Source organism: Teleopsis dalmanni, chromosome X, assembly GCF_002237135.1.
Source record: "Teleopsis dalmanni isolate 2A chromosome X, ASM223713v2, whole genome shotgun sequence".
Lineage (NCBI taxonomy): Eukaryota > Metazoa > Arthropoda > Insecta > Diptera > Diopsidae > Teleopsis > Teleopsis dalmanni.
In genome coordinates, this window is record NC_051848.1 from 82,512,824 (window position 1) to 82,522,563 (window position 9,740).

General features: G+C 29.9%; 1 protein-coding gene and 1 long non-coding RNA gene across 3 annotated transcripts; both read left to right on the top strand.

The window, feature by feature from the left end:
- The first annotated feature begins 201 nt into the window (after positions 1-201).
- On the top strand, positions 202-1,052 carry LOC119687259. Of its 2 annotated transcripts, none has more exons than XR_005253125.1 (4): positions 202-429; positions 504-639; positions 700-769; positions 886-1,052. XR_005253125.1 is itself a non-coding variant. In XM_038101519.1 (4 exons), the coding sequence occupies exons 1-3, from the start codon at positions 283-285 to the stop codon at positions 731-733; spliced, it is 306 nt and encodes a 101-aa protein (XP_037957447.1). In that variant the 5' UTR covers positions 202-282; the 3' UTR covers positions 734-769; positions 886-1,050. The 2 variants fall into 2 exon arrangements, 1 of the variants encoding a protein (XP_037957447.1); XM_038101519.1 differs by having other exon boundaries at positions 711-769; positions 886-1,050.
- Positions 1,053-8,814: 7,762 nt separating this feature from the next.
- On the top strand, positions 8,815-9,406 carry LOC119687260. The gene is made up of 3 exons (XR_005253126.1): positions 8,815-9,007; positions 9,092-9,179; positions 9,247-9,406. It is a non-coding gene; the product is annotated as an uncharacterized LOC119687260 (long non-coding RNA).
- Positions 9,407-9,740: the final 334 nt, after the last annotated feature.

Genomic DNA, 9,740 nt, shown 5'->3' on the forward strand with positions numbered 1-9,740 from the left:
GAATATATTTCGTGCTACTAATGATATATTAGGAGAATAGAGAGGAGTATAAATAGTGATTAGTTCTTTTTGGTTCACCCCTTAAGATATTAAAATACAAAAGAAGTTTTTGTTTTATATGTAGTTGTAATATTTCTAAATTACCTAACTAGCTTTTTTGACAGTTATATTTTTTATTTGTTATAATTTTTTTTATATTGTTGTTTAACTTATGATGTCGACATATGTACATTTAAATTAAAGTAGAAAGTTTGGTAAATTTGGAAACCACTAATTGAAAACATGACTTCATCAATTGAAGAATCTTCCTTGAATGAAGTTCGTCTTTCAGACAATAATGAATTATTTAAAGATGAAGTCCCAAAACCTGCATGTGCCACAAGGAAGGAAATATTAAGAGAACTCAAGAATGTATCAGATGAAATTTATGTAAATATTAATAATATATATATCGGAGCCACTAAGAGCGAAATGTCTTATATTATATATATTTCTAACATTAGGACAAGTTAACTGAAATAAATTTCGAAATCATAGACGAGCTTAACAATATCAGTAAAATGGAGAATAATAGTGACTTACATAATATAGCAAATTTTCAATGTCCTAGTGAATATGGTTCAACGGATATAGTAGAAAGTAAATATGTTTTCTTTACGTATTTTAATTGAATTTTTTTATGTCAATTAACCTCAAAAGTTTTGTTTTAGCTGGAAGTTTAGAACCACGTTAGCTTATTGTTCAAAGGCAAACTGAAGACAGCAATAAGGTATGGATAAAACAATTTTGTATTTACCTAAAAATACATATTACTGAGAACTATAAGGATATTTATGTATAAGGAAAAATATTTACTTGCTTTTTTTGTTTTGCTTTTTTTTGTAGTAATATTTCGTCCTCAACTAAACAAGAAAATGATTAAAGGATATTTGGAAAATAAATTAGCTATAGAATTAAAAGCCTGCAGTACCTAATGAATTACCTGAGACCATAAATACAGTTTGAAACAATATTAATTGCAATTATTTTTTAACAACTTTCTAAATAAATACATCTTTGGATTACACAAAAAATGTAGTATTATTATCAGTGTCAAAATTTACAGTATCAAATCGAGAGGACTGAGAACATCGGATTAATGAAATAGATTGTGGCGCGTCTGTACGAAATGGTGCGCCATCTTGTTAAGCCAGAAATGCTGTAGGTATACCATTTTCACGAACAATCACCATCAAGCATTTGGTTATCACAGCCCGGTAACGCACCTGATTGACGGTTGTTATTTTGCCATTAACGTTTTCAAAAAAGTATAATATGTTCCAATAATCATATTAACACAAAATTCCGCACTGTTACTTGTTTGGATGCTTAAGAATACTAACACTACCAGAAAACAAAAATCTTTTTTTTCCTTACATGTCACGTCTTCACTATTCAGAGACTGTTCAACTGAAATTTTTTAACGCTCTCGACTTGTCCATACTCTAAAGCAAAAATTTCATATTACTGACATTTCGAGCACGCCTTACCATTACTTATTCTCACCTTTCTCTTGCAGGTAACAGTGTTGGCAGGGTTTTTTAAGCCTCCTTTCGTCCTCAGCTAAACAAGAAAATTGATGATTGGTGCAGAAGATTTTTATGAGTTGGCTAGTAAAGCTTCGCTTAATTGGTCATCAGAAAGAATTGTCACAATTAATATTAAATTCATGACTTTAACTTTTTTATTTTTGGAAATAGTCAGAAGTCACATGTCGTTATGTCCGGAAAATATTGCGGTGGATTAAATTCTTCAATCCCTCACAACACATTTGAAGTTTTTCGTCTATTTAGCAGAGTGAACGGGCTCATTTTCGTGGTGCAGAAAATACCGATGTAGTTGCTTTTTTGGTGCTTTGCCAACAAATTTTCGAAAACTTATCAGTTTACCATTTATCAGTTACAGTCCATTCAGTTTTAAGATGACTAATAACTACAAGTTTCCCTATGGTGAAGTAAATAAACATCATTACATGTGTTGGTGATTTTTGTTTCCCGACTTTAATAGGTGAATTAGCATCTTCTAGATTCCATGTCATTGACTGCTGTTTTCGGTTCATACTTTGGGGTCATACTTTATTGAAGATACTGCGCCTATTTTTTTTTAATTCGTATATGTATATTTTTGAGCTTCAACTGAAGTTCAAGGAAACTATTGTACTCATTTCGTCGTGTATCCAAGAAGAATTCTTAATAAATGCGAATACATGTTGGCACTTAATCCCATTATTCTAGTTTATCAGCAATCACTTCCTATATCAATCTGTGGTCTTCATCAATATTGGACTTCATTTGCACTATTTATCGGTCGAATATTTCAGTAGACATTCGCGAAAATTGTTCTCCATACCAAAATAGCCGCTATGGAATTTTCAAAAGTACCTCGAGATAGTCACAGACCTTGGTGCATTCTCTCTATTATATGCTATTTCACACTTATATTAAATATTTCTTAAGGCTTCTCGTCCGTAAATAAAGATAAATTTCATCTCTTGCTGTGACGTCGGTAGATGTGCATCGACTCTTTGTCCTTAAGTTCGTATTTTTTTGCTACCATTTTGATTGCTTGACGTGAGACTTTAAATGAAATATCTTAATACTATGCCAAATTAACAGGCATTTTTTATTTATTAAAAACTTGTTCAGCGTTGCCAATGAAGTCAACTTCTGTTAGTTCCTTTGAAATCTACATGACGAGAACAAACTCGAAAGCATTTTATGTGTGAAATTTTTCATTGTTTCAAACAAAAGCCATTAGGAAAGATGCTGTTGAAGGTCTGCATCTACCTTTACACAATCGTATTTGTAATTGTTAATCGCTGACTAAATTGCCTTTGTAAATTTATACATAATAATATATAAATTATGCTGAACAGTTCTTAGAAATTTATTTAATCATCTTTTACTTTTGTACCTTGTCGTTTTCAGACCTTGTCGTATATATCCATAATTTCTTTGGCTTCGTCGTCTAAAAAGCAAAAACTTACATTGCTCTTTGCTTCATTTATGCACTGAGCTGCTTCCTTTTGTTGACTCATATTAACTAGCACTGCATTTAGGCCATCTCTTTGTGTACGTTCTGCAAGGATCTATGCAATTTCAAGGAATTTTCCTTGTTTGGAGGTTTTTCTAAAATTTCACACACAAATCTTCGCGGAAGCATTTATTCATTTGAACTTTGCATGGCGTACATAAAAAATAATATATTCATAACGTCTAAAATTTTTTAAAATATATTTTTTTCAAACTTATTTCTTTTTTTATCCAGTTTTGTTAAAAAATGTCACGAAAAATGTTAATTTGACGCCTAAGCAAATAAAACAAATCATTAAAATGTTTTAATGGACATGCAAATTATCTGATGAGATAAAAATATTTGGCATGGAAAAAAGGAAAATTTAAGGATAAAATAAAAATGAATTTAAGCCAATTAAAAGCTTCCATTAACATTCAGTTATGCTGAGTAAATATTACTAAGCTGAAAGCATTTTTTTTACAAAAATAGTTGAAATTTCCTTAAAAACATATTTAAAAATTTGTAAAAACATTAAATGCCCTGAAATTGTATTAAACATTTTTAAATAATATATAGACATTTATATATATATACGAGTATAATTTTATTTTATTTTTTATGAAATTTCATACTGACAATATAAAAGAGCACTATAATGAATATCTGCATTATTATATGTATTATTGTTATTTATTTGTTGTTTTAGCTTTATTTTTAATTCATTTTAAATTTATTGTATTACATAAAAGTTAATAAAACTTATATTATATATATAAAGCTTACAGCTATGGCATTTTAGCCACATGCCGGAAGTTTAGATTAATCTAATAACTAGTTTTTTTAAATATTAAATTGATATTATTACTTATAAACTCAATACAATATAAATATTAAATTAAATTACTATATCAAAAATAATAGATTTCAAGTAAATGAATTTAAAAATCTTCGTTAATAATATTTTGCCTATATTTTGATGCATTTTTAATAAAAGCCGCTAACAATCTCCAGTTGGGGCCATTCAGTATCAGTATGGTTTCTTATGGTTTCATCCAGCACAGGTTTACCGAAGTACAGCATTCTGTATTCTTTAAAAATTGGGCATTCGCCTACTAAGTGTACCACATCGCCTTTCAATTTAAGGTTGCATATCGTACATAGCATGTCTTAACTTTCGTACGGTACGTAGCACAATCGTAGGAGCTCGCCTCGGGTTTTGAAGATTGTCCTTATTGTTTTTAAGTCGTATTGCTCGTGAAAATAATTACTGACACCTAGATTATATTTCAGCTTACTGTATGCATCTCTCGCTATACTCTTTCTTGCCGCTTCTACAAAATTTCTACGTTCTTCAATAATTTTATGTATTATATACATATATAGGGCTTATCCCTAAGTTTACTAAAGTAATCGTAAATAAAATACACTTGAGATTGAGAAACCAATTTTAACTATTTTTAAAAAAACCAAAACAAGTGGGTGTGGCCTATAATGGGTGGGTTAGCAAAAAAAAAAAATTATTTTTTTCTTAATTATGAGTATATAAGTGTACAAGTAAAACGGCTTAAAAAAATTCCTCCTCCTTCTAGTACCGTCTGGTAATGGGTTAATAAGTTATATTTTTTTAAAAATATTTTAAAAATATTTAACACTATATTTGATTTAATTTTGAAATAATATCACCAAATACCGTTATGATGTAAAATTCTTCTCTCCTTTTTAAATTTAGTACTGAAAACTCTGTTGATATATGAAAATATGTACGGATTCGTTCTAGATGTGCCTTCTGCTCAAAAAGAACCTGGATTTTGTAAATAAAACACACAAATTTAAATTTTATTCCAAATTTATTTTATCTCTTTCAAAATATGCTCCTTCTGAAGCGATACACATATGTCAACGCTTAATCCAATCTTCCATACACTTTTCGTAGGCCCGTGAAAGTATGGCTTTTAGTTCCTTCGGCGAATTCAATTTGAGGCAATTTGAGTTTCGGGAACAGGCGAATATTGTGCCTGACCGATGACAGTGGTGTTGACAACAACACTGTACAACAAGAGCTGTGTGCGATGGAACATTGTCGTGGTAAAGAATCTAATTGTTAGCTTTCCACAAATCTGGTATTTTCTTACGGATGGACTCACGCAAATGCCACATAACGTCGAGGTAATATTCTTTGTTGATTGTATAACCTTTTGGCAAAAATTCGTAATGAATAACACCGCGGTAGTCGAAAAAAACAGTGAGCATAACTTTAATTTCCGAGCGACTTTGGCGCCTTTTATTGGGTTTTGGCTCGTTTTCGAAGCACCATTCGCTCAATTGTTGACTGGTTTCGACGTCATACTCATAAACGCATGTCTCATCACCTGTTATGATGCGTTTCATGAATATAGAGTCGTTTCCAGAACGAGAACGAGGCAAATTTATCTAAAAGATTTGCTGATTATCCAAATTCTGCAACAGGTCATTATGACTTTCCCACTCAGCATGTAGATATGCACCATCTATTGACAATATTCACAAAGAAGTTAGATTGCAAAAAGGCACCGGGATATGATAATATCTTACCCATCATAATAAAAAACTTACCCTTTTTGGCTCTAAATTTTATCACAAGACTTTTTAATGCCATTATTAAATTTGGCTTTTACCCAATAGAGAGAAAAACACCCATGATTATTATGATTCATAAATTTGAAAAATATCCCACGCTCGCCTCTTCATACAGATCAATAAGTTTACTGCCAAGCCGTCAAGCCTTTCTAAACTCTTTGAAAGAGCACTGCTTTTAAAGCTGAAACTATTCCTTGACGGTCAAAACATAATACCCTTCCACCAGTTTGGTTTTAGGGAAAAACATGAAACTATTGAGCAAGTGAATCGCATAACGAACAAATCGCTGTTACCTACAAACGTCCCCTCAGTTTTATAATCGTATCTACAGAACAGAAGTTTAAAAATCAAATGTAAATTATTTATTTCTATTAATTTCCTATTAGTTTAATAGAAGCGTGTTCTTGGCTTTATCTTCAATGTGCTTTATACATCTGACATCGCAGTAAATAGTTTAGTTGTCACCACAAACGGAACTAAAAATTGTTGTCACCAACAATTTCACTAAATAGCATTCCCATACCACAAGCAGATAATATAGATTTGCTGAGGTATTCATCTAGACAGACGACTAACTTGGCGTAAACATATTGAAGCTAAAAAAATTCAGATGAAGCTCCAAGCCTCTAAGTTGCATTGGCTCATTAATAGCAGATCTTCCCTGTGCCTAAAGTATAAAGTACTCTTATATAACAGTTATGTGGTAATGCTAGTGCTTCAAATATTGAAATTATACAAAGAGCTCAGTCAAAAATATTGGTGCCTCATGGTATATCAAGAATGAAAGCATTCACCGAGATCTACACATCCCCTTACTTAAAGCTGAAACTGATAATACAAGAAAATAATACGATGAAAGGATGACAGAACATGTTAACCTCTTAGCAAGGAATCTCGCACTTCTATCCATTACTTCCCGCCTAAAAAGACCTGCCCGTCCAGCCATTAATTAATATTCAATAGATTGAAAAGTGGAACTGCTTTCTTAATAAACCACCTAACATTCACTCCAATGAAATTTAATCCATTGTTCTAAGTGAGGTTTGTGATATAAGGTTTACTTATTTTATATTTTATATTATACAATGTATAGTTAATATAAAAATTGATTTTAAAAGTTATTGTTAGTCTCATTGTCAGAGAAGATACAAAAATGTATAAGTATAAGTAATTAAAAAAAAAACAAAACCACACTCTTTCATACGCTCATCGTTCTCAAAAGTATCTGAAGGTGAAGTATCGGAAAGAGGCAAAAAGTTTTAGTGATTCAGCTGATGTTAGTGGACTTTTTGCTAACATCTTCAAGAGTTTCTCAGCAAATTGGTGTTGTTCGAAAAAACCAATTTTAGTTCACAATGGACTTGTCATTCTTGTAAGTTATTCTTTGGTTTATAATATATTGTATGTGCCAAGTAAATATTTTGTGAAAGTATTTAAAAAAAGTGGACATATGATAAATGTGATAATCAAATTAAAATGATATGTTGTGTGTATCGATATTTTTGGTTTTAATTTCAGATGTTAATTTAAAGTTTGTGAAAGTTAAAATTACAAACAAAACTCTCATGCGAATCCAGTACTAGGCACTCGCTCACTTATATTAGTGAGTTTAATAGTTGAACGTTCACATTAAATGATTTAATTATGCAGCTGGTAGAGATTTTATTTATAAAAAATGCTATTAAAAAACTTCCGTTGGTTGCATATTAGTTGTAAGAAAAAAATTTCGGTATTGTGTGAAATAATTCTTTTAAATTTGAAAATATTATATACAAAGTAATATTTGAGTACCATGAGTACCATGTAATGCACTTATCCACCATTGTTATCCATCTGAAATAAAATTTACTTAATAATATATTATAAAGAAAACTATTAATGTATATATATATTTTATACCTATATCTGTTACGTCGTATTCAATTAAAAAAAAACAAAGATTTTATTAAATACTCACTTTCTCATTACGTAAAATATATCATAACTATTTAAAATTTCGGTGATTTCCCTTGTGAGAAATTTATTTTTAAGAGTTGTAAAAATTTTTGGTATAATTTTTCATACAGCGCATTCACACTGTCTCATTTAGGTCGAATTTAACTCCGCTCATGAGAATGATTTACCATACAAATAGCTTGCATATAAATGAACTCATTAGCAATAAATCAGCTCATTTAGGGCGAAAAATGTCGAATGCAACCCTTAAAAATAAATTTCCCACAAGGAATATTACCAAAACTTGAAATATGTGTCATATGTATTATATGTAAAATATAAACAAACAACAGCTGAGCTGTAAACTAAGGCACTGTGGAAGTGGGTATTTGATTACCATAAGTAACGACTCAAAAATTAAAACAAAAATAAACATAAGTCTTTGTTTTTATAAATTGAATGTAAAATTGATATTTGAAATGAATATAAATGATTTAGTGCATTATTTATATATTTAATTTCTTTGTGTGATATATTATTAAGTGAAGTTTATGAAAGTTCCATCAGCAGCATAAATGAGTTCATTATAATGTAAAAGTTCATTTATTAATATAAATGAGCAAGTTCCTAAATTAGCTTCATTAGCGATCTAAATTAAATAAGTTACTATAATGAAGGCATTATGAGAACATGCTATAAGTTACCTCCGTTATCATTATTGAAACATGATTTATGAGGACGTAGAAGAAATATTTAATTCAATAACGTCAATGTTCATTTAATAACGCATGAGTAAGACTGGCTGATGATTTCTGTGATTAGTACAACTGTTGATCCATATAGTGCGAAAAAAAAGAGAACTTAATTTGTGAACTTAACTTGTTCATTACCAGCATATAGGTTTGCTTATCATCCAATAGTTTGTACATATTTAGGCAACTTTAAAACAGAGCACTTCCGTTTGCATTCTGATTTTTTTTTCTTTTAATGTTTGACATACGATTGACAAACGTCAACTACAATAGCTGTAACAATATTGTATCACTATTATATAATATACACATTGTATATTGTCACAACAATATATGTCTCCAAATGCACCATGTAAATGATATTTTCACTATTATTGGTGATGCATGTATATTTGTACAGGAAAAGAATTATATGGCAATGTTTGTCGAATTGACATTACAGATAGATATATAAAAAGTTGAACATCTCACATAACGTTTCACATCTCCACAAAATTAACATAATTTATACTTGCCTGGAATCATGCAATCTAATCCTGCTAGAATCCGTGACTCTGATGACCGCTACAAGGATATTTTAAGCGAAGCTCGCAAAAACGTTCAAAAAAATGTAGCAATATTTGTCCTTATGAATGCAGCGATACGTATCAGTGCGTATCACAAATGAATTATCATTCTTAACTATCATTTGAGCAATAAAATAATTTTTTAATTAATTTTTTTTATTTATTTAGCTGCGTTGCTGGTCAGGAAATTCAATTTAATTTAAAAATTCAACAAAAACTAGATAATGAGGACGAGTATCTGCATGGTTTTTAGGAGGTAAACTTTTTAAATATATTTATTTATGTGTATTATTTGCGAATTTTAAATAAATTCTTTATTTCAGTGTCATAAATTACTTCTAACATTGATTTCAATAAAGCATACTCGCCAAGTACTTTTAGTTATGACAAAATTATTTGCAATATCGTATGTCGTATGGCGTACTCTATTCTTTTATTGATTTAATGAAGTTTTAATAAAATAAAAGTACGCAAACAGACAAACATCTATTTTGTGTATATTTTTTATAAATAAAGTTAGATTATTTCATCTATACATATATTTATGTATATTGCATCTATTTGCAACAGAAGAGATGGAGGAGTTCAATAAGTAACTCTTTTGTATCTGCTACATGATAGATATATGTTTACCTGTCTGTCATCCAGGATGATGTACTTATACAGACTTCCATGTGGCAAAATATACTAGCGTTTATATAAATTGAAGTTTAAGTTTCTTTTTTGGAAAAACCAAATTATCGAAATTATAAAAAACAAAAGGTGTAGATAAAAAGATCCAAATTGAGTTTGACGAATTCAGAAAATTTGATATGGC

What these genes read in the sequence shown, in the direction of transcription:
- LOC119687259 (XM_038101519.1), top strand. Translation starts at nt 283, where the DNA reads ATGACTTCATCAATTGAAGAATCTTCCTTGAATGAAGTTCGTCTTTCA. An exon ending in ATGTATCAGATGAAATTTAT is followed by an intron (nt 430 to 503) that starts GTAAATATTAAT and finishes TTCTAACATTAG; the next exon opens with GACAAGTTAACTGAAATAAA. An exon ending in TTCAACGGATATAGTAGAAA is followed by an intron (nt 640 to 710) that starts GTAAATATGTTT and finishes GTTTTGTTTTAG; the next exon opens with CTGGAAGTTTAGAACCACGT.